Raw genomic sequence first — 25,298 nt, 5'->3', positions numbered from 1 at the left:
GCACACACTTAAAACTAAATCCCACAACACAGACTGGTGGCAAAGAAAAAAACTCTCACAGCAACTTGTCCCTGGAGGAGGACTTGGCAGCAGCAGGAGCACGGTGCGGGCCCAGCACACAGCCCTGGTGCAAATGGCTGGCGGTGCTGCAGCTCTGCTGGACACATGGGTCCTCCCAGAGAAGCTGAGGAAAAGCTCCTGTAGACACTTTGCTCAGTCCCACTCCTTGAAATCTATTCGAGATAGTGAACAAACACGGAAACATTTCCAGGAAATGTGTTTCTTTATTTAAATAAAAATGAGTGCCAGTAGAAACAATAAACTTTAAATACGTGAGACAATTATATACAACTCAACGTCAGGAATTATATACATCAGGTTTTTACAGATACAAATACATTTATAATGAAGTAGAAGGACGAAGGAGGAAGCAATGGAAAATGTGACAACTCACGCATGTCAGTCTCGTTTGGAAAGTTTCAGGATTCAAGTGATTCCAGGCAAAATGCCAAACTGAATTTGGCTTCTTTCAAACTTAAAACAACCCCTTTTGGAGTAAATCTACCAAAAAGCTTTATATGGTCTGATCCAAAGTTCACTGAAGTCAATGGAAAAACTCCCGCTGCCTTCAGACTGAACTGGAGCAGGACCCCTTGGAGCACAACGCAGTCGTTGTTCTGCTGCCTGGGACACCTCTGGGCTGCAGCACCTCCGCTCCAGCCCTGCATGCTGCTCTGCTCCAGACAACAGCAGCCTCCCCAACCCGGCTCCTTCCCGCTGTTCTGCACTCCTATTTTTCAAGCTGTCCCTCAAACTCTAATGCCAGTGGACATATCGCAGAGCTATTTTAACACGGGAAATATGTGGAGATGTTTTACAAGCATTTTGCTGTGCAACGCTGAAGTCTCAGGCTCTCTAGCCCTCATGCTTCAGAACTATTCTAACCATTGTAATAAGTTATTATAAAATATAAGGTATGATTGAAATAATCATACATTGCCACAACATCAACATTACTCCTTTTAACAGTGCAATGATTTAGCAACTAAGTTCATGAGCATTTGAAAAACCACAGTGCTATTAAATTAGAGGGGGGCTGTTCATGGTGGTTTTAAAAACTAGTTACTAATGCCTAATGCATGTGTTACATGCGAGCTGGAAAAAAAATAAAGACGTAATGCAACGTTTATCTACGCTGGTTTAAATAGAGCAGAAAAGCTGGATTATGTAGTGATGTAAATGGATACAGTTTTACTGACCTCAAATGGAGAATGTGACTCCAGCAGAGAAGCACAACTTCTTGTGCCTGTTACCTGAAGTCAGTAGGGCTCTGCTGGTGACTTCAGTGAGGCCAGGATCTCACCTTTGCTAGGTGAATTCATTCTAAGTTCCACCCATTTTCAAGGGGCGTAACAGAGCAGCATTTGTTCAAGCCTTCCTAGATCTTGCACCTTGTAACAGAGATTTTTCAGGTGCTTTTTTAACTTACGGATCTTTGGTTTTAGTGATCAAATATACATGTCATTGAAGAATACAAAAGCAAAACTCAAGACCACTTTTCCTACTGTTAGTTCAGCCAAAGGCTGGATTGCAGCAGCAGTTGGCATACCTGACCCAGCCAGCACAGGTACAACTTCAGCAAAGACAAATGGAGCAATATGGATCTGAACCCATCTGTACAAACCTTCTGGAAACATAGAGCCTCCCTTGCTTCTTGTTTCCATCTTTCATTCTCTCTGTGCCTAAGGTCAGTCTCCAGCCACACTGCAATCTCCCTCCAACACCATCATCCACAAAGGTTTGGCCTTTGAGGTCTCACTGAGCAAATCTGCTGATGGCTGTAGTTTGTTATAAGAAAAACACAGTGGAAGTACTTCTAGACTATCACAGCTTTGTGTGAATGAGCATCACCCATCAGCTTTAACAGCCAGGTTCTTGTGCTATCTGCAACATGCAGAGACATGCCAGTAATAGTTACCTCATTAGAATATATATATATATATATATATATATATTCTCTTTGCTCTTAGCTCTTATGGTGAGAAATTATAATAGTAAAAATAAAATGAAGCATCCCAATTATGTGCAAGTTAGGTGTTGGAGCTTGGTACCACCGCTTCCTTGTGCTGCCAGTTCTCAGGAATATCGTGGGCCCCAGGGCACAGCTGCTGGTGGAAAGTTCACAGGCAAGCAGGAAGGTAGAACCACAAGTCGTCAGTGGGAGCTCCGCTCGTGCTCTGGCTGCACCCAGGGGAGCCCGGCAGGTGCTAGGAGTTCTTGTGGATGTTCTCCACAGAGCCCTCGCTGCTCTCGTTGAGGAGTTTTTCTGACACTTCCCCCAGCTCAGCATCCAGCACCTCCTCCTGGATGGTGAAGTGCACATCTGGGGAGGAGGATTCTGAGCTGACGCTGCTGCCTTCCATTGAGCAGATGGCACAGGATAGGGAGGGCACCATGCTCTCCTGCAACATGTTCAGCATCATGGGGATCTGGACAGACTTCAGCCCTGATATGGTTGGTAGAGGCTTCACAGCTTCTCCCCATTCTCTCTCCTCATCTTTGTAGAGCAGAAGCAAATTGGATGTCTTCTCTTTCCTTTTTGATTTCATGTAGCCAAGCATGATCCCTATCAGGAAGATCCCATAGAAAGACATGACGATCAAGATGTAAAAATACTCATTGCTGTTATTCTTCTCCGTGCTGTGGGACTCAGTGTTCAGCATGGCTTGGGTGATGTTTGCATGGTCCATCTTCAGCATGGAAACAGTACGACCACAGCTAAAGCCTGGGGAAGAATTGATGTGGAAACAAAGATTAAACCTCAGATCAAAGATTTAAAGAAACATCTAAAGGGATATATCCCCAAGCTATTCTTTATTACTTGTAATTGGAGGCTCACAGGACACATCTGATTGAAGCTCGCTGTCTGCCATGCCTCTGCAGTAATATTGTAGCTGAATGTACGGTTACCCAGATACAGAGAACATTAGAGGAAATGATACTTAATACTAAATCACGGTGAGTGATATTCTGAAGTACAGAACCCCCAAGGCACATAAATAAAGAAAGAAAACTACACAGAAAAATGCTGCTAGACACTTAAACTTAGATTTGTGCTATCTGACCACATTTCCAAAAAGGGGAAAAGCTTCTAAGGAAAAAAATCAAAAAGCAACTTACGTCGGTATGCAAATAATTCTTCCCTGTGCAAAGCTCAAGAGACCTTTCCTCTCCCAAACGCCGGGTGCTCTGAAAACTTTCCTCTGCTGCAGTTGGAATAAATAGCCCTCAAGAAATGTTTCATCACGTGTTTTAGAGGCACAGTTTATAATAGTTTTGTGTTGGAGTCAAAGATGAACTTGAAGGATTGCAGTTCAACCCACTGAACTCTTAACAGCTGTGAAAAGAAAAAGATTTGGGAACTCAGATTTTACTCTTTCCTCCCCAGCTCAGCAGTGGCTCCTTCACCTCTGGATCTGCTCCCTTTCACTGCCACCCCAATGGCTACATTTGAACTGCTACCCTGGGAGCTGCTCTGCAGCGTGACAAAGCAGCAAGCCATTATCCTGTGCTTATCATCTAATATGGAAAATATGCATTTGGGTTTTATAGTGGGTTCTGTTAATTATGTGCTGCTACACAAAAAGTATTCTCTGAAGGGATGGGGGAGGAATTGCCCAGAGAGGTTGTGGATGCCCTGTCCCTGGAGGTGTTCCAAGGTCTAGCATTAAATGGGGAGGTTGGTGGCCCTGCACGTGGCAGAGGGGTTGGAGATTTGTGATCCTTGAGGTCCCTTCCAACCCTGGCCATTCTGTGATTCTGTGATAATATTTTTTTTGCCCAGAACTGGTGACAAAGCCTCACAAAGTGTGTACAGATCAAAGTGGAGACTGAGCTCCTGTCCTGATAGCACAAGGTGCAGGGCTGTGGAGAACTGGAATCTGGGTCAGGGATGAATTTGGGATGGAGGGCTGCCAGTGCTGTCACACTTCATGCATCAAAGCAGCAACGATGGGACTTTGGTTCCTGCCAAGATCGATGGAAAGATGCAGCCTCCTCCAGAGGGCAACTTGGAGCTCAGGTTGGCACTTCCCTTCTCCCTGCATGCAAAGCTGTACGTTTTGCATGCTATTTGTGCTCGTACTGACCAGCACCACTGAGTTAACATGGACAGCAGTGCGATGGAGGCTAACCCCTCTGGGCAGAGGGCTCTGAGTCACACACACACTGCGGGCGCTGCAGCTGGTGCTGGGCTGAGCGGGACGCCCTGCACTCCCCAGAGCGTGAGGATGTGCTGAGTTCCCAGTCATGGGCTCAGTGGCACAGGAGGCTCTGGGACCCCCTGCAACACGTAAGCAGCAGTATAGGCCATGGGAAGAAGGAGGCCCTGCTTGCACCTTGGGGATTTCACTTCCTTATCCCTTGCCATCCCCATTCTTCACACACAAAACCCAATTAGTCAGGCCCCACATATGTGATGTGAATGTCACCCCTTCTGCAAAGCTTCAAGGATGTTTATGTAACAGGACACTCCACTTCCAGAAAACAGTTGACTTTCCCAATGGTAGGTCTGGTTTGTTGGGCTGTTCTGTTTTGCTTTTTTTTTTCTTTACCGTGCAGTCACTCATGGATTCTTTGCATAGATGGCAACTTTTTTTTTCAAAACTGTCCTCACGGCCCCTCTGAGGTAAAGGCAGATAGGATTAAGCTCTCTTCACATGCAGGAAAAGGCAAGAAAGAGAGTTAAGCAACACTTAAATGAAGTTAGGAGTTCAAGAGAAGGCAGAACTCTGTTGAAACCAGCGTTTTCCATTGTTTCTCTGTACTTCACAAAGGAATGAAAAAAAAAATTACATTAGCCAGATTCCCTTCTCTGCCCCCTAAAATACAGGATCCACCCTTTACAGTGTTGGCTTTATCTCCCTGCACATTCCCATGTGATAGCTCAGGAGCTGTTGATGTTGGACTAACGTCTGCTGGGATTTCATCTGACAAAGTCTGTCTGCAGCACCAGCTTGCCAAGTCTGGATTCTTCCCCCCTGTTTCCAACAAATTACTGAACAGGCAGCAAGAACATACAAACTGGTAGGCTGAGGCTCAACCCAAAGCAAGTCTCTGGACTTTCTGGCTAACTTTGGGAATTTTTATTTCACATCTTTCTCAGCTCCATGAGACAGATACTTTCCTAAACAATATGATGGCCATTTACTCTCTTATTCAGCTCCAGAAATTTGGAATTTGAAGAATTAAAGACAATACATCAGACTTTACCAACAGCCTATTACACAAGACATTCACAAAACAGTAAGAAAACACCCAGAACAGATGGGACAATGAAATTTCTTTCAGTACTAGGAGAAACACCTTTTCTTTGCCTATAACAGCCCTGCAGGCCACCTCTGAAGCTACTTCACACTGAGAACAAGAGGGCCTAGAGCCTGTTTCAATGCCGGTGTTACTTAGAACCCATCACTCACCTGAATGTGAGTAGCAGTATGACTTGCCAGGGCACCAACACGCAGCAGGACAACTCACTCTTCTGTATGTCCCATGTTTGCTCCTAGGCTGCAGATTCTTCATACAGGTGAAGCCCTACACAAGAAGAAACGTACCACTCAACAGCAGTACTTGTCAGGTACATCTACACATCCATGCAGTCTCCTGAAGTCCAGCAGAAATATTTAATTGCTTAATTATGCATAGTTATTACTAAGAACTCTTTGCAACTATATTTACTTTGGCTAGCTGATAACAACAGTTATCCATCTGTTAGCCCAAGATACTGAAAAGCATTTCAGTTCTAAAAAGACCTAGAAGGAATCCACCAGCTTTCTTATATAGACAGAGAGGAGGGATAGGAAGACACTGGAGTATAATCATCTGAAAAACATGTCACTTGTATACTGGTGCTCTGTCAGCTTTCTCAATCTGTATTCTTCAGAAAATACATTTCTTTAAAAAGTAAAAGGAAAAAAAAAAAAAAGAGAGACCTAAAGTTGAAAATGGAGGCCTTTTAACTCTGCATTTCTAAATGACTTTTGTTGCAAATTAAGTTACAAATTGCACAGTGTAGAACTATTGATCATGGGAAATTAAACTTGCTTAATTTGAAGTAATTTATTGTTGTTTGAATTTACTATCTATGTCTTGTTGGAGGTTTTCCCTCCTCCTTTTAGATCAAATTTACTTTTTCCAAAGCTCACAGGATTTCCCCCAAAATTTCTTTCAGATCTCTTATGCTTTCAGCAGTTGCTTCTCATGCATTCCTCCTCACCATTTTTGCATCACTCCCCACCCAAGCTATAACATTCAAGAATAAGCCCTGTGGCCTTTGCTCCCACCTTCCAGATTTACCCTTTGGAAACCATTTGGACTAATAAAGCAGAGAAGCAGTTGGGCACTCCAGTAATGAAAAGGTCACAACATTGTTGCCAATGCCAGATTATTTTTCTCAAGGTCTCTGGCTCCTAGAGAGTCTTCTGTGGTAGCAAACTCCGTCACCAAAGGACACAGAAGTTGAAGCTTAAGGCATCCCATGGGGGAGGAATTCTTCACAGCATGGCTTAAGGGACAGCATAATGTGAATCTTTTCTCCAAATAAAAATTTGAGGATGGACAGAAAGTGGAACAAAGACAGAACCCATTATCAAGACAACTTGAAATGTCCTTAGAGACTCAGATGACTTTCTGCAGGCTACCATGGAAAATAGAAGCCTAACCCTTCATTACGGTCATAATCATGGTCTGATGCTGCATTTATCTTGCTTTTTCCACTTACTGAGTTAATAAGACTGAAGATACAAGATACAACCATTAGAGAGCTAGTTCCTATGGGAAGCAGAGCCCATTTCGTAGGTCAAAGGTATGACTCTAAAGAGATTTTGAGCATGTGCAATCTTGGAAATAATCATCTGAAGTTCAACAGCATGGAAAGAAAATAGGAAAGGGAAAAGGGGAAGGACAGATGGACTGTTCTTTTCCTCCTGCATTTTGACTTCTATTTGAAGTAATGGCGTGGCATCTGCTTCTTTCAAGTTCCATGCAACTAGGACAGAATTTTCAGTGAAGCTTATGAGTGTTTTGGAATAAAATAACTAGTTCAAAAACAGCTAGTTGTGTTCTCTTTCTGAGAGAAAGACACAGCAGCCTGACACAAGCCATGTGTGTCCTTGGTAACAAGCTTCCAAGCCTCAGTTCACTCACTTGCAAAATGGATTCAATAATACATACAAATTATATGTGTTGTGAGGGTACAGCATTGTAATGCATTTGCTGATCACTACCTGAGAAGGTAATATCTGTTGTGTGTAAGCACAGCAGCATTACCACACGGCTGGCCTGGCATCTTACACTTCTTACACGGCGCTAGGTTCAGTGTCATCCTCCATCACTCTTCCTCGTTTCTCATGTTACAGAAATAGATGACACTTTGATATACTTCATGCAAGTAATTTATAGAGGAAGGTGGCAATTTCTTAGTGTAATCAGCAAGGCACTGAGTTACCAGCGGGATTCCAAATGGAAACTTAAGGCTGAGTAACCTGGTCTGTTCAGCCTGGGGAAAAGATGATTGAGAGGGCATCCAATTAACGTTTATAAATGTCTGAAGGGAGATGGGAGGCAAATGTATGAGGCCATGCTTTTCTCGGCGGTGTGCAGAGATAGGACAAGGAGAAATGGCCTAAAACTTGTACACAGAAAGTTCCATATTAGCATGCAGAAGAATTTCACACGGTAAGAGTGACAGAGACTGGAACAGGCGGCCCAGAGGGGTGGTGGAGTCTACTCCTCTGGAGATACTCGAGATCCATCTGGATGCCTACCTTTGCATCCTGCTGTAGGGCACCTGCTATAACAAGTGGGCTGGATTCGAATTCTTCAGGTCCCTTCCAACCCCTGCAATTCTGTGATACTGTGAAACAATTCTGCATAGATGTTAAATGTGGAAAATTTAATAAAATGCTGCAGTTTTGCCTTGGTACCTTACAATCTTCAATGGTAGCAACATGCAAGCATAAGTCCAGATGCACAATTCAGCCTTCTCACCAACTTCAGTGTTTGGTTTGCTTAATTCAAGTTTTACTTACAATTCATAGCAGACTCACATACCATGAAACGTCAAGTTTTGCAGGCATTCCCTGCACCCAGAGCAGCAGCAACTCTCATTTTTTATCAATAACAGCAAATACAGCTTCTAAGAAGAACCTCTCAGCCAATGTTGCAGCTTGCCCTAGTGCTTGCAACCCTTGCATGGCAAGGGATAACCCAAACATGACATCTGAATTTTTGCAATTGCCCTCCAAGCACACAACAGAGACCTCTAAGGTAAACTGGCTTCTGATCCTGAAAGATCACAAGCAACAGAAAAACCTCAATGCTGTCTGGAATAACAGCTTACACTAAGGTTAGCATTTACTACAAGGCATCAGTTGTAGAAGCTGCACAGTTTGGAGACAGACATTTTTCAACCCATAGACTTAACTCAGCTATGAGTAACTGCAAACAGAGTGAAGATGGGTAACTCTTCATGATAGCAATAATAAGAAATTATATAGGAATTTGCAATGGCTGATGCAAGAATCTGAGTCAGTCATCATATTCTCAGTTCTCTTTGTTGTAGCTCAGATATTTTGCAAAATATTTGCAAATATTTTATCAGTACATATTTCTAAATGACGAAAGAAATACACATCACCTGCTACCTTACATTTTCCCTTTGATGCAGCACAGAAGAAGTAGGTTTGTATGACTTCAAAATATATTTCTAAACACCATGAAAACAGAAGCTTTCTTTGTCCAGAGTCTCAAATACCAGATTCAATTGCACTGTAAGTGATCAGCTGTGTTTGGGATTTTAAAGTTAGCAGCCTACCAAATTTTGGACACCATTAAAAATAACTCAAACTCCTCTGAATTTTATAAACAGTTGTTTGAAGGAATTCACTGACAATAAGAATACATTCACCCTCCCTCTGAACTGCCCCTGACTCTGGCTGGCTCAAAACTAGCACCTTTATTTACACTGAAGCCTTTGAAAAAAATCAAATTGTAGATGAACAAATATCTAGAGGTTGTTGTTTTGCTGTTGTTTTAAGTTCTTTTCAGGTAGCATGAAGATCTTTTCTCAATTCCAAAATTTCTTTTGCTCATTTCAAGATTCTCCATGAGAAGTTCAGCATGTCCCATTAGTAGAGAAGCATAGGAAATAAAGGGGGAAGAAGCACTGAAAACATTCAAGTGCTTGGGTTGAGCTGTCACCTGACTGCAGACAGACCAGAAATTAAAGGATCTTGGGAAGAGCTGAGATGCTTGCACAATGTAGAGGGAAAGTTTTCAGAGACACTGACAAACATGCAGCCATCCAACTGAAGCTCATGTAGGAAGACATGCATTCTTTCAGGCCAGGAGACATTCTTTAAGTAGCATTCACTTCAGCTGGGATTTGCACCCAGCAGCTCCCACTGCCCCCTGCCATTCCCTATCACTTTGGGTTGGGCTTTTCTCAAAGTCATGCACAGAAACTGAGAAGACCCGAGAGTGAGACGCTCTTACTAAAACGTAACATTTCATTTCAACTTTCAGATATCAAGAGCAGTAAGGAGCCCAGTGTGGAGACATAAGCCCTGCCTCAGATACATGCCTTGAACTCCCACTGAATGCAGCAGGACTTGCTGAGCGTGAGCAACTTCTAAGATGGAGCAAGGCAGCAGGCCAATCTCCCACATGGGCTCTGCCTTGATTTCAACCTGGAGGTTAAAGTACCTGCCAATATATAAGAGAAATTACACATCAATCTCCATTAGCTCTTGAGGGCAGGTCTTGAGGGCAGCATGGTCAAAAAGGGAGGGATAGCACACATGGACCTCAAAAGCAATTTTGCTCCTTTAGAAGCTTAGAGCTGCACACAATAAGGAGTGCAGCACAGGTGTCTCAGCAATCATCCATCTCTCCTGAGGAAAACTGGGCACGCAGAAATGAGATCATCACTCCCATAGCACCGCATGCACAGTAGAAAGAAGGAAACACACAGTGCCCTCTCAGGAGCACTCACATGGCCCAGCTGAAGGCTTGCAAAGCCTGGGAGGAGCAAGCCACATCACTCCTCTTTAAAGCTATTTTTTCTAGCCCTGGAAAATCTGTTCACAAAGCACAAGGCAGCCCATGCTGCTTCGCAGCCACATCAGCACAGCGTCCCAGGTCACTGTGACCTACAGCAAGCAACGGATCTTCCACTTTCACATGGATAGCAGATGTCAAGCGCTCTGCATCTCGTGCTCAGGGCCCTCAGGCTTCACACACCATCAGGCACTGACCATCACCTGCGTTTGTAATGCTGCCTTCGAGTATTTGTTGTGAAACCTCCACATGTGCTGTAGCTATTGCATCAAATGCCACAGCCCATTCATTTTCGCTCTCTGCCCTGCTGACCTGAATCTTCATGGGACAGCAAATGCACTCAGCGCCGCCTTTTCCTGCAGCAGCCCCTTTCAGACTTCGGTTTGATTTACTGCAGCCTGGCATCTGTTGACTGCACTTTTACTTTTGGAGCATAACGTACTCAAAACAGCTATTTGTATTCTTATTCCAAAAGTCTGCTTTGGAAAGCACAACCAAAGGCTCCAAACAGCAGGCCAGGGTGTAAGTAAGTGGCACCAGCTGGATGAAATTCAGGTGTACAGCAAAGGGGAAAGAAAGCCTACAAAGGAGGCAACAGTAACACGTGTGTCTGCTCAGATGGGAAGATTTCTGCATGGTAAAGGAGAGAAAGAAGGGCATCTCAGTGGGGAGATCTCATCCCTTCCTGACAGTGTTTGCTAAAGGGAAGCCTGCCATTAGTTGGATGGAATTATGCTTTTAGCATGAAGGGAAAACAGTCTCCTCTTTTGGCTGCTCCTAACATGTGAATAATCAGCCCAAAGTAAACAACATGTGGTCTTGTGTGGTCTTTTTGCTCTCGGCATTAAGCTGGTATTTCACTTGCATCTGAGAAGCGACAGGAAGTGAAGAATTCGGCACAGACACCAGAGATCCTGCATTTTCCTTGCAAGCTCTAGAAAAGCTGTTTGGTTGGGAAAATAACACTGCCATTCCTGATGGAAAACGCATCAAAACATCTCCAGACACACAGAATTTAATTAATGCTCCTTCAGCTACAAAACTAAAGAATTTTGACGCAGCTGTATTCACAGAATTCCTCGACTTACACAAGCATACAAATATTTATGTGTCAGGGGACTAATAATCAATTTTTCAAATGAAACATTAAAGAGTTCCTGAAGGTGACATAACTGTGCATTATTTGTAAACACAGCTCATGGTGTGCTGTAGTTGCTCCCATAAATCTCCCTCGTGGGGAGGAAACACAGAGCTCACAGATGAAAGGGTTCAACACAGCAGGACTTTGTTCCCTTTGCACTGCAGACAAGGAATCTGTTTGCTGCTTCCTGCAGCAAGGATCCCAAACAACGAGGACTTCTGTCATGCTGATACCCATTTTCAAATGAATGGCCTCATGCAGCCCATACATACCCAGCAAAAGGCTCACCTCCTCTGAGATTAAAGGCCCTCCCACTTCTCACCACCTTTTCCACCCATGTCTCTGGTTCCTCTCCTTTGGTTTCTCCCATGTTTTTCCGTTTTCAGTATCAACATCCTTCACAAACTGGGTTGCCAAAGCTGCTTCATCAAAGCCCTCAAAAACCCAGCAGCTTGCCTTCAGCTGTAAGGGAGAAGGGAGTTTAAAGACAATCTAGATAACACCATAAGACAAGAAGCACCCAGCCACATGCACACGCTGCTCAGCACCACCCATGTGTATTACTTGTCCATGCACCTTACAGTTCCTCTTTGGCATTCCCACGTATAGATGCACTTACCATGCACATCAGATCACAGGGCTACTTTTTCTCCAAGAGGTTTCTTCCGATGGTTGCTCATTCTGGAGCAAAGACAGGGGCATCTGTCCTGGAAGGTTCTCAGCTCCTACTACCTGTTCCCCCTCACAGGGACTGCAGTCCACACACAGAGAAGACTCATCCAAAGTCATCTGTTTGTCAACAACAGCTTCAAATAAAAAAACTGGGTGTAGATGCAGTTGCAGTGGGTATATCTTGGCATTACGATTAGCTACCAGCATAATAGACAAAAACACCTTTCTAGGTTAAGGAGAGTTGATGACTAACTATGTTCAACAAATTGCTGCTGAACCAACTGACATATCTGGAATAAAAACAGCTTAAAGGCAGCTGCAGAACCATTCCCAGCCAGGAGCCCCATCCCCGTGGTGCTGGCAGACAGGGCTGGTGTGCCTTGTGGAGTGCTGGGCCCATGGGCCTGGGAGAGCCCCTCACCCACTGCACTCCACTTCTGAGGACAGAGGATATCTGCCATGATACAGCCAGCCAGGAAGCACAGGCTCACCCTGAGTACTTCTCATTTCCGTGGGATACAGCAAACCCTCCCAGGGACTGTTTCCACTAAACTCAGGGTTTGTTTGTTTTTCTATAAGGTAAATCATATTGTCCCCCTCGGTCTTAATACCTAAATCCCACCACAGATGAAATTCTCACTAAGTCAGCTCTGCAAGTTGCCAGCCTCATAACATCACATCCCGTTAATGTTGTGATGTAGTGCTCCAAAGCAGCACTGCAGATCTGCCCCTACTACAGACATTGTTGCAGCACCTCCAGATCTCAGGTGCAAAGCTTGCTGATTGCTGCCCTGCCCCTCCTGTACAGCCCACAGATCCTCTGCTCTGCCCACACAGATAACGAGGGGAAGCCTGGGACGTTGTCAATGTGACAAGTCATCCTTGAGAAGGTTTGGGGTATCTTTTTTCTATTGAATGTTTTCAGGGTCTGATGAATCTCTAATAATAATAATAATAATAATAATAATAATAATAATTTTAAAAATGCAGGCACCGACTCAGGTGCCCAGTTCTCATATACTTCAAATAAACTGTTCTCTCTGTAATTTAGCTCAGGAAAGCAGTCAATTTAGTAAATTAAAGATTTTAGAAGTCTTGTGAGTAAAGCTAAACAAGGCTTTACCCTCTAATTTATTCGGGCTTTCATTTCTGCAATCTTTCTCAGCCCCTCGCTTCAGATCAGGTCAGCCTTCCAGCAGGTCGGGCCATCGGCACGTGGACAAAACCATGTGCAGCACGCGCTGTGCTGAGCAGCCACAGCTGCGGTGGAGCTGCCGTGTCCCAGCCTGGTGCCACCGTCCCACACCGTTGCTGTGGCTACAAGGCAGGCTGGGCAGCCAGCACTGCTCAGGAGATGAGATTGCCATGGCATCGCAGTGAGCGAGATGCTGCACAGGGCAGGGAGCGTGCTCCAAGCGCTTGGCAGCGGCTTAATTAAGGAGAGAATGTGCCACAGTCCTTCACGTGTGTGCTGCTTTGGGAGTGTTTTGGTTAAATCGGTGAGTTTTAATGCAGCGCTGAAAATGAATGGCAAAATGAAGGATCTTGTTAACAAAAGAGAGCACAAACTACAGTAGATTTGCATTTTTATAATAATAAATTGGAAACAAATTGTATGCACTAATTATAAGTGAAAAGCAAATGAGAATCTCTTGCATCACTATTAAGTACATATCACTGCCTTCCCAAGGGAGAAGGACAGCAGCTTCCCAGGAGGCAGTTACAGCACAAGCAGTGCTGAGCAGTGAGCAAGCAGCCACCCGCATCCCAGGGGACTCCGCATTTGGGGCACGCAGCACTCACACACTCACCCAGGAGCAGGCTGCATGCAGCAGCAGCCATCCTGATGGCACCTGGCACCCCGAGAGCCTCTCGTGCAGCCCGGATGCTGTGGGCTGTTCTGTTCCACCCTTGCAGCCCTCACTGGAAAAGCAGGTGGAAAACCCCCAGCCCCACCCCTTCCTCACACAGCCCTGCCAGCCCCACAGCAGAGCTGCTCACAGCCCCTGCACAGATGCTGGCTGGGGTCTGAAGGCTCCACTGTATGGGCAACATGCAGCTGCAGAAACGTTACACCAAAGCTGGACACACCTCTTACGTACAACATGCATAAGCCCTCCTCAGCCTTAAGGCACAGAGTGAGTTGTTTAGGATGTGTGTATTTATGCAACATGTTATATGGATTAACAAACGAATGATTTGCAAAAATCCTTCCTCTAAGTGACACCGACAAACAGGAGCTCCTCAGAAGAAAAGCAAACACTCTTTGTGTGGGTCAACAAGGAGAGCAGAAAGCTCTGTGCTCACAGGAGGGCTCAAAAGCACATCCTGTGCCCCGCTCCCTGCACCTGGCAGCAGCCCAGCCTCACTGGTGGCCAAGAGGAGCTAAGGACAAACACGTCAGACTGCAGCACGCAGTGATGGGAACTCCAGAAGCTGTTAAAATAGACCATTTAACCAGAAACAGCACTGCTGCTCTGTGATGGGTGCCTGTGGGGCCAAGGCAAGCCAGGTCCGGTCCTTACATGCGAAAAAAACAGAGTGGGCCAACCAGAAGAGTGAGTCCCAGCACAGGGATACACAGGGCCACAGCCACTGCACACTGCTCTGCTCACATCACCAAGGCTGGGGGGCACGGCCTGAGGAAAGCAGCACAAAAGCATCACTGAGGGCAGACACCACTTAGAGGATGTTTAAATAGCATGAATATTTGTTGCCATCCTTCATACTTAACATCCGTGTTTTCTTAATCTTTGGTTTCAGGGTATAAACATGCTCAGATGTGCCCTAGGATATTCACACAACTCCCACTTGAGATTGTCACACAGATGAGCAGAGGAAATCAGTAGAGATAGCATGCTTTGAAAATACCAATGCTCCAGTTTACTGGCACAGGAAATTGAGTTAATTACCAGAGCCTGAGCTGGGCTGTGTTACCAATTCCCTTTGCTGCAGCACTGCCCTCCCCCAGCAGCTGCACAGCCCCACAAGATGTTTGCTGCACACATATATCAAGAACCTCACCTACAGCAGTGCCCATCCTCAGCCACCTGAGGAACGTGGCATAATTATGCTTCTTTCATATGAATGCAAAAATAATTACACATCTGTATTTAATAAATAACAAAAAACCTAGCATTGTTTGATTATACCTGATGTACGTGTGCTTGGAAGGGGAAGCCACCAGAAGAGGAATCCCAGGCTGCAGGGCTGAGCTCCCTGTTAGTCAAGGGTGAGGGGACAGCAGTATCACAGCACTGCATGGGGCAGGGCAGGTGGGAGCACCTGCAGAGCTGAGAGCAGAAGTCAGAGTTACCTTGGGTAGGTCTGGAATGAGAGAAAAACCTGTGATATCACGCTATTGCTGGGCAGCAGTTCTGCAGCCTGGCACTTGGCTGCACACGTGAACAGAGTGTGGAGAAGAGTCCTGCATGCTCAGTCAGTGCGGGTCAGCTTCACTGGAGTCCACAGGCGCTTCCTAATTCTGAGTAATTCATCAGATGTAGACAGGATGCAAGCATTTGAGCAGACTATCAGTCTTTAGAGTTTGGGGTCTTAGCAATAAAAGCAAAAAAAAAACAAAACAAACAAAAAAAAAACAGTAAAAAGAAGTACAGCAAACAAGATACTAATGAGTTTCTCAAGTGGGACTGGGATGAAAATCAAAACTGGAATACTTAATGGTGGAAGCTGTTCTGAAGCATCCTCTAAAGCTTAACCTTAGCTGTATGAAGTCACTGTTTACGGATAATGAGCCCTTACAGAGCTCCATCCACAGTCTCCTGATGTCAGGAGGAAAATTCCCCTTTGCCTTAATGGGCTCTGGCTCAAGCCCTTGCTCAGCAGCTGGCTGCACGTGGTGATGAGCACCGTGGCACTGCTATGGGAAAGCATGCAGCAGCCCCGTGCTCCCAGCCTGGAGATCAGCAACAGCGCCTGCGGCTGCTCTCATGGTGACAGAGAAGCTGGAATACGTGGCCAGGCTTCCAAAGGAGAAAAGCTCTGGGGAGATCACTCAGTGCCAGAGTCCCAGCAGCGGTCAGCAGCAGCTCAGCTCAGACCCAAAGCACACCGGGAACACCACGTGAAACCTGGAGAGGCAGGCAGATTTAAAAATACGAGCAAAGAGGAGAAGCAACTGAATGCTTGAAGCTTTAACTACACAAAGATCCCAAGAAACCCAGAAGCACTCTGCAGCATCAGCTGAGCTGGGAAGGGGAATGCCCAGTAGGGCAGCCATGCGCTGGGGGCTGGCTGTGCCTTCGTAGTGCTGAGTCTGAAGGGCTGGAAGCTTCCAACAAGACAAAGCTGCCCTACAGCTTTTCAGAAAAAGTAAATAAACAAAACAAGGCAGATGGAAGTCATTAGAATATGAATGCCTGCAGTCCTAGGAGTAGATTTCAATTATCCCAGATTGGTTTAGGCCTTAAAAAGCGCTTCATGCATCTAAAACCACAAAAGGAGAGGAAAATCACTGCTGGTCTGAGCAGGTGTGAGTGCCCAGAGCTAAAAGAGCAGTGCCATGCCCTGAAGCACAGAGCCTGCTCTGCACACCAGCCTGCCTCCATCATCTGGGGCTAGGCAGGAACCAGGGGTCCAGGCAGCAGCACACAGCCCAGCACCGCCTGAGGGGACCACAGAGCAGGGCCAGGTGCCACACCAGCTGCCACAGAAGTTCCCAAAGGCTGTTCCCTTTGCCCTGGCCCTATGGAGGACCACACAGTCATTGTACCCCCACCTGTGCCAAATGCTGAAAGTGAAAGCAATTATTTTAAAAATGGGCTAATAAGAGTAAGAATAGAAGTGCATGCCTTTTCCATTGACACTCCTTGTTGCTAAGCAGCAATCTCTTGTGTGCCATCTCCCCAAAGCCACGGCTGCTGGAGAGGTGACAAGTGACCCCTGGGCACACGGGAAGGGATGCTGGCCAGGCAGGCAGGGGCAGCTGGCTACAGTTGTTGTCACTCGATGGGCACCAGAATGTAGCTGGAGTGGTTTTTCAGTTTCGTGGTAAACCAACACATCTGTAAAGTCATCTGTGGGATATCAGCAGCTCCTCCATCCCCTTTGTGAACTGACAGTGGCAGCAGCATGGCTCTGACTCGCCTGTGCTCTGCGCCGGCCATGGCAGCACTGAGCTCTCAGGGCCAAAGGGAGGGGACCTGCAGGGCTCAGCACACAGGACTTCCCTGCACCGCACTGCAGAAGGCTTTGGGCTGCTGTGGCTGTCGTAGCAGCACAGGTGTGCAGGGGAGAAGGAGATGTAAGACTTAAACCCAGCTGCTCCACGTATCGGAGGATGTCCAGGAACCTTGCGACTGGAGGCACTGCTCTCTCTGGCTGCCTGCTGTTCAGCAGCGCTGCTAAATGCACGCTGTGTGCAAAGGGATAAAGTTAGACTGCCCTCTACTTGCTGTACCCCTACTTGCATATTTCACAGCAACATGCAGGGAGGAGGTTCCGCTGGGGATCGCTCCGTGCAACACATATTTTCTTGTGCAAGTATTTTCTACAGCAAAAGCAGGCAGCTCTGGGGAAGCTCAGTTTAGAAAGGCGGCTGTGCATGGGGCAGGCTGCGACAGATGCTTAGCAGCAACAGGAGCGAGGAGGGTGCTAGGAAGGTAGGAAGCCCACCTTCAGCAAAGCGAGCAGCAGAGGAAGGCAGGGCAGAGGCCCCTAGCAGCCAACAGGGAAAAGAGGGGGGGCCGTACCTTCCCACCAGGTGTGGTTTTCACAGGAAACCATTTGTTGGGACATCAAACAAGTAAAACACTTCTGGAAGAGGCATAGTATGTTTTGCTGATGGCATCCTTGGCAAAATGGAGCAGAGGCACAGCAGGCAGGCAGGCTCCTGACACCTCTCCAGCTCCTATCCCCCAGAAGCTCCATGCTGGTCTGCATCAGATAGAGATGAACCAAAGTCTTCCAGCCTGCTGCAAGCCACCTACACAGCTTTAACTGGGATATCTCCAGGTGTGTGCATGCATATGGATGTATCTTAGTGGAGTAACAATAAATCACAGATTTATCAGTCCCTTTTGATGCAAAAAGTATTCAGGAAAAATCAACCTTTTTCTCTACTGTTATATGCCTCTTATGCAACCTTGGCTGTTGGGGAAAGAAAGGATGCGATTGCTGAATAGGTCAGATTGCTCACTGGCATTCTCACTGGCGCTCTCAGCCTTCCTTTGTTACACAGCCTGAGAGAGAACAGGCTAAGCCACGACTCTCAACGGAATCAAGCAAACACGTTTCATTTCCAAGAACATTGGCTCAGTAAACGTGGGTGAGATTCCAGAAAAGTGAACTGTTTAGACATAAAATTCTTAGTGCCTTTTAACAACTAGCTTCCTTACAGCTTGCTAAGCATCTACAACATAACTTCCAACTGCATCAAGTAGTGGAAAATTCACTGGATGATGCTTTTTGAGTAATTCTCGAGTCAAACGCATTACACATTTAAGCTTTTAAGCCAACAGATACACAGCATACCAGGAACGGAATCAAAATAGTGTGTTCACAGCAAAAAATTCTGATGTAAATCTTATTTGGAGAAGACTGAACTGTATCTGATCAGTGACGTGAAGGTAAACCTTGAAAACAAAGCCTACATTAATTAGTGACCCATCCAGGCCTTTTTTCTAGATTGACGTACAGTGAATTTCATGGCTGCTTGACACAATAGCCACTCTCTTTTGCTATTCATGTTTTCACTCTTCAAAATGATGCCATCTTCCTTCTCTCCCTCTCTACACGCCTCAAGAAGCAAGCATCCAATCTGTACCAATAACTTTCAGAGGGATTAAAGATACCATTTCCCAGGCCTGTAGAAAGCAGTCACTGGGGCTACACCTGAAAGCCACACAAACTTTTCCATTAAAACCATTTACATTTATCAAGTTGTTTCTCAATTACCTGCAAATAATCAACCACCCTACCACCACTAATAGAAAGTATTACAGATTTAGAGAAAAACCAGTTTGTTCTAATAAAGTGAGAAAAGGTGCACCGTAAGCATTTCAAAAGAAAGCAAGCTTTTTTGATCACTCTTCCTTCCTGCCCATGGTGCCTTCTTGCAGCCCAAATAGTTATCCATACACCTCGGGCCATTTTGTTTTTCCAACGTTTTGCATTTATTCTTTTTAATAGGTGTGAGCTATCTGAATCCACTCAATTCAAAGATTTTGTACTTGCAGGCTACATTAACGGGCTAGAGGTGAAACAAGGCATTTGGCTATTTTCCTGCTCCTGAGCTCAGCAGCACTGCATGACCCCGAAGCCTAAATGAAGCTGTTCCTGTTACTCGCATGGAACAGCACACCCTTGAAGAGATGCACAGTCACAGAGAGCACGGCCTGTGCGCACAACAGGAAATGATGCTTTCTTTTCTAACAGCCATTTCTCATGCACAATTCCGGGGATAACAGTGGCAATTTTCCACATCATTTGCCTTTCCCCAGCTATTGCCACCCAGCAAACATTTGGAATGGACAGCAGGAAGACTCCCCCCTCTAGCCACATGTGGCCATCCACCCAGCTGCAGCCTGCTGCACACTGAACAGCAGGCAGCGCCCCAGCTGCTCACACACAGTGGTACACGAGCACAGCTGTTGGCCTTTGTTCAACTTCTATGGCCAAAAGAAAAAGTGTATACACGTATATACACACAAGGAACCTGCTTTGCAGGGGTTGGACTTGATCCCCAGAGATCCCTTGCAACCCCAATGATTCTGCGACATGCAGAAACACTAAAAAACACATTATTCCTAAGTCTTGGAAGAAAGTTTTGTTTCTTTCACAGATCAGGACAGCTGACCCGCTGCCTTTCAGCCATTTGGGTTCTGCCATTCCCCCCTTTTGTTCCTTTTGCTTTTTTTCCTCATGTAGAAAACAGTAACAATTCAGAACTTCAGGATACTTTCAGCTATAATGTTACTGCAATAATTATTTTCCGTAATACCTTTCCAGTATTTCCTTAAGTGATTTTTCCCTCTGACAGGCAGAACTCCTTAAATGGCTACATACTTATCCTTTCTGAAATCATTTGCTATCATAAATTACCCACTACAACAGTCTAGGATGGTTTATGTTATTTAGAAAGATCCTCCTAAAGGCATTTTAGCAGCTGTGGAGGCTTAAGGGGAAAAAATAAAATAAAATCGTGTTATATGAACCTAAATGAATTTGGAATTAAAAAAAAAAGCAGTCATTTGAAGGAAAGATGCCAATTACTTTGAGAAGAACTGAAACCCAGGAGGGAGCTGGAGCCCTCCCATGGCTGGATAAGGAAGCAAAGATCAGCAGCCCAGCAGAGGCGGTTTAACACTCAGCCAGCACTACAACCCTATGCATCTGAGGAACTTGTGAGGAAAGGAAAAAATATGTATATATTGAGTTGCCTCCAGGCTGAATTACCAGCAACAGTCTGGGAAATCAAAATCACAGTCTTTGATCTATCTGCTCAAGATCTTCACAAGTCCACTTGCAAACATCTAGCATCACTTCACAACTTGGCCCTCAAACCCACAAACTCAAAGCTTGAACACCAAATGGAGGCACTAATACACCTGGAGAGCAGAACTGTCAGCACCTGCCAGCTGTAAGTAAGGTTTTAGCATAGCTGGAGCTCTTCGAAAGTGGGAAGTAAATGGCAAGTCATTGCTTTACAACTGAGCTGGCAAGCCGTATGCATCAGGGCAAGCGCTACCTTGTCCAGAGACAGAAACCAGCAGCAGTACTTACATGCAGAAAAATAAATCACCAACACATGCATATCACTAATAGCTGAGTGGTCAACCAGAATCTTCCCCATCTGCCAACACAAGGGCATGGCTATTAACACAGAAAATCATCCAGATATCACTCAGGAGCAGCACAGGCAGGGCGCACATCCAAGCCAAAACTTCCCCTGTAAAGCAACATTTTGAATGTGCTTTCAACTAATTAACTCCCATTCTTCAATTGCCACATCCTCATTTGTTAGTCAATCCACTGATTTACAACTAGACATTATTGAGGATCAGACTGATAAAAATGAAAACCTGCTTTAAAAACTGGACATATGGCGCCTGATTTGTGAAATTAATTTTATTTTTGGAACATGATATCCAATTACAAATAAATAATTCATACAGCATAACTCAATTAGGATATACGATGCTCAGGCAGGTCCTAGTAACAACCAAGATCACATTGAAAAGGAGTTTAAATTAATTAACCAATTACAGAAATATACAACTGGTCGTTCAATTGGTTTCTCAGCCCAGTCCAAGGTGTACACAAGTTGAAATGAGTTCCTCTTACCAGAAACAGATGTACACAAATTAATACCAACTCCAAAGTAGTTACTGCACCACATGAGGAAAAAGGCTGCACCGCGTGGCTGACACGTAGCTTTGGTGCAGAATGAAAGCTTGTACATTCTAGCAGGATACAGACTCATCCCACAGCAATTTCTGCAGACAGATTCACAAGCTTTATGGGATGTTTTTGTGCATGGTTTCAACCACACCACTTCTTCCACATCCTAGCCACCAAACCGCAGCATGAGGATATGTGTTATGTTCTTACCTTCAGTTCCATGTTGTTCGTTGCTTTCACTTTGGCCAAATATTCTACTGCTAAGCTACAGCTTCCCACTGAGGTATGGCTCTTACACGTGCAAACTGCAGTAACAGCAGCATCAGTAAACTCAAAAGGCCTTTGCTGACACTATTTTTTAATTTCCTGATCTGTTCCACGAATCAATATCCTCCACAAAGAACATTTATCATGACCAGATTGAATTCAGTCTGAAGTCCTGATAAACGTATTCAGTGGTTATGGGACTTACAGGACATTCACAGCATCCTTGGAAATTCCTGGACAGCCAAGATTTTTTATAAATGAAATACATTTGTATGCTACATAAATTCTCACAACAGAGAAAGTAGTTACCGTTTCCAATGGTTCAAAATTCCGCAAGATCTGTATTTACAAAGCTCTGTTAAAAATTCCACCGTCCATTTGGGGCCCTCAGGTGAGGTATATACCCTTTGTTCTTAATTTGAATTCAGACTGCTCAAAAGTTACAGCTCTTCTCGTTGCAGAATTCCCCACAGGATGAAGACTGCTACTGCTAACCAAGCACTTCTCACAGCTCACTCTACGGCTGCCTACAGCATTTGGGACACTTGCATTATGTCCCTCGGGTGGTTCTGCTGTTTCTTTTTTACACTGGCCATAGGAAGTCTGAAAAAAGGGAAGATACCAGGCAAATTGCTGGCTGGTGATAATGCACCGTGCATCTACACCGGTACTACCAGCATTCCAAACTCCCCCCAGTTGTCTTTCAGCTCAACAGTGCAGTGAACATGGTGCAAATGTGGTGGCAGCCCCAAATTCCTACCAGTCGCAGCACTCATTGGCCTCCAGGGAAGAACAGAACGCAGAGCAGCGTTACATTGCCACACTCACAAGTTTTTTAAGCTCATCCAAATATTTTAAAAGTCTTTCAAAACTTCAGCACTGAAGCTCAAATTGATGAACCACTTCAACTTCACATCCCATGTAAGTTCTGCAATGAATCTGATTCCGGAAGGAGGAGGAACTATGTATACTGATATCAATGTTAAACATAAAAAAATCTGAACTGGAAAAAAAAAAATAAAATCAAACCAAATACAGACTGCAACTCAATCAGAGAAAAAAAGACAACTACTAATACCAAATTATTTCAGTTTCGTTTACACAATTTACCCAAAACTGCACGTAAACTCTGGAGTAACAATTTCCAATTCCTTCTGAATTTACCAAATAAATCAAACCTGCTGCACGATGCACCAAGTGTTACACACAGTAACAGTACTTGAGTGGTTTATTAATTTTCACCAAAACCACTTGAGCAATGCACGGCCTGTGCTGAGTGCAAACATCTTAAGAACCTGTTGATGGAGGGCAGACACATCTTGACACTTCCCTTCAGTCCTGGCAAACTTCCACATCCTGACAGTTCATTTCCAACATGAATCTTTACCTATTTGTCAGAAAAAATCATCTATTACCCAGGTATCCAAAGGCATCACTCTTATAAAAGCAGTTCTGGTTTGTTTTTTGTATTTCCATTTCACCTGTTACACCACAAACATAAGTCTTTTTCATAGGAGAGGAAATTGATGATAATACAACAAAGCACACAAACTTATCATTTTTCCAAAACTGAAACCTACTGGATAACATTCAACTGCTTTGAAACTGCTTTCTGTAACCAGTGGAAAGTGTTAATTGAAATAACATTTCAGAATACTTTTTAAAGAGAATTCACACATTGAGGAACTTCCACAACTGCCACATCAAAACTCTGAGTGCTAGCAGCAGGCATTCCCTTCCCCAAACCAACCTTCTGCTGTTCAGAATTGCCACATGCTGCCATAACATGCTATTAAGTAGGCAGCAACAAGACTTCAACTTTTAGCACTGCCAGTATGATACACGCAAGAATTGTCTCCAAATTAACACCACTGTTATATTTGCTCCATCACAAAGTTGAGGGATGTGTATTTTTTCACACTGACGTAACCCTGATTATTTTCTTTCTAGAAATATTTTGAGAATAAAACTCAAATCTGAAACAAATCTAAGTGTCGTCACTGAAGAAGAGATTTCTGGTAACTCTTCAAACAATATTCACATATCTACAGCAAAACAGAGACTCCTTCCCAAAGCAAGAATTTTGGTGTAATGATTAGACAAGCAACATAAATACAACTCTGGCTGACAAATACCTCAAATATCTGTCTTTGAAAGGAACAAAAAACAAACCTCTGAATAGAAGAACACAACATTAAAAGGGAGATTTTGTAATGGCACAAAGGGCAGCTAGGCACTGTGTGAACTGAGAACATAACTGCTATTAGGACTTCAGCCTCCCCTCTCTCCAGTAAGATCTGGGATGCAGCTAGCACAGAACAGGGCTGTTATCATACTTGTACAAACCAAACAGCAAACCCACTCTGTTGCCCAAATCTATCAAGAAAACAGAACAGGATTTGTTGCAGTCTGCTAGACACTGTTAAACGTACAAAGCATTAATTGAAATTAATTCTGAGAGTTCTTATTAGCTCCATGCAGTTCAACTACTGTACGGAATGATCACGAGCTACTTCAAGAAGGGGCTTCTGCATTTGAGAGATTATTCCTCCATTTCATTTCTGCTGTGTTAATAAGTGTTATTTAATACAAAAGATGCTCACTAACACCTGCACAGTTACCCACCTTTATGCAGAGCTGTGCCATGACCATCTTTTCACTTTCAGACAAAAATAAAAGTAACCATTAGGCACATATTAAGGATGTTTTGAACAAGCTGTAACGTCAAATGTTTTTCCCTCAGATTCACACAGAAAAATACCACAGCAGCAAATCATCTGGTCCTCTGTTCAACAGTGACGTCATTATAAGCATTTTTAATTTACAGAATGTCACAACATCAGTACCTTATCTTGAAATAGTTAGGTAAAAAAAAGGCCCCCAGCATCACCATTTCTTACATGGCCAAGTTCTCCCTATATACATCCAAATGTTGAAGATACAAATAAAACATTATACAGGATTTATAAATGTTTAAAAACTTGAGGCTTCAGAATCATGGTTTCCCAAAAACAGTCAGGAAAATCCAAGAACTGACAAGGTAGCAGAGAAAACTGGATAAAAAAGGAGACAGACACAAGTTTGCTGCCGTAAGATTTTACTAAACTCGCTGGTCATCAGGGTGATGTTATCAGAAATAACAGTTTAGGCTTCAAATGAGGAATGGTGGTTTGGTGTTTGATCTCAAGTGCTGAGACAGGCAATTCAAGTATTTCCTATTTGATCCAAGCTCACTGTAGCAACGTGGTGCAGAGAAGCACTTATTTGACATGTGCCCCGTACATCCGGTCGATGTCCCCCTGGTAGTGCGCCGTGAGCTCCTTGCGTTTCAGTTTGAACGCATCTGTCACCAACCCAGTCTCGGGGGTCCAAGGATCAGGGCTCAAACGGATCTTTACTGGTATTTCAAATTTCTCCAGATTAGCTACAGAAGAGGATAATAATAATAAAAGTCACACAACTGTTTTTAAATACTAAACACGACGTAAGCATTTGGACACAACTTTATACAGTCAATAAGAAAAAGTGAGGATCTGTATTCTCACACAGAGAAGCATATGATATTACTGAAGAAGTGCTCCACAAATTCCCTATGGTCAGGCTCAAAAAACCCCAGAGATCATAGACAGAGCTGTAGGATCTACCAGTGCTCATTTTCCAATTCCCACAGAAATAGTGGAATAAGCCTCAGATGTTTGGCTGCCTGTGCTGTTCCCTAGCTTCAGAAAAGCCTCAGTGCTTA

The 25,298-nt window shown here is 44.4% G+C and overlaps 2 protein-coding genes across 3 annotated transcripts in view; both read right to left on the bottom strand.

The window, feature by feature from the left end:
* Positions 1–272: 272 nt before the first annotated feature.
* On the bottom strand, positions 273–3,367 carry KCNE4 (potassium voltage-gated channel subfamily E regulatory subunit 4). The gene is made up of 2 exons (XM_052686472.1): positions 3,181–3,367; positions 273–2,785 (listed from the first exon to the last, which is right to left on the bottom strand). Exon 2 carries the CDS (start codon positions 2,757–2,759, stop codon positions 2,268–2,270), a length of 492 nt encoding a protein of 163 aa, XP_052542432.1. The 5' UTR covers positions 2,760–2,785; positions 3,181–3,367; the 3' UTR covers positions 273–2,267.
* A 17,634-nt stretch (positions 3,368–21,001) lies between these two features.
* ACSL3 (acyl-CoA synthetase long chain family member 3) overlaps positions 21,002–25,298 on the bottom strand; it is a 45,491-nt gene continuing 41,194 nt past the window's right edge. For both annotated transcript variants that reach the window (XM_052685940.1, XM_052685939.1), the window contains exon 15: positions 21,002–24,980. In XM_052685940.1, coding sequence (XP_052541900.1) covers positions 24,817–24,980 — 164 coding nt within the window. In that variant the 3' untranslated portion in view covers positions 21,002–24,816. The remainder of the gene's footprint in view (positions 24,981–25,298) is intronic.

Source organism: Tympanuchus pallidicinctus, unplaced genomic scaffold (genome assembly GCF_026119805.1).
Source record: "Tympanuchus pallidicinctus isolate F22 unplaced genomic scaffold, pur_lepc_1.0 scaffold22, whole genome shotgun sequence".
Taxonomy (NCBI): domain Eukaryota; kingdom Metazoa; phylum Chordata; class Aves; order Galliformes; family Phasianidae; genus Tympanuchus; species Tympanuchus pallidicinctus.
This window is presented reverse-complemented; position numbering and strand designations above follow the sequence as displayed.

Bases quoted from the DNA above. Each gene is read 5' to 3' on its own strand.
- KCNE4 (XM_052686472.1), bottom strand. From the start codon at position 2,759: ATGCTGAAGATGGACCATGCAAACATCACCCAAGCCATGCTGAACACT.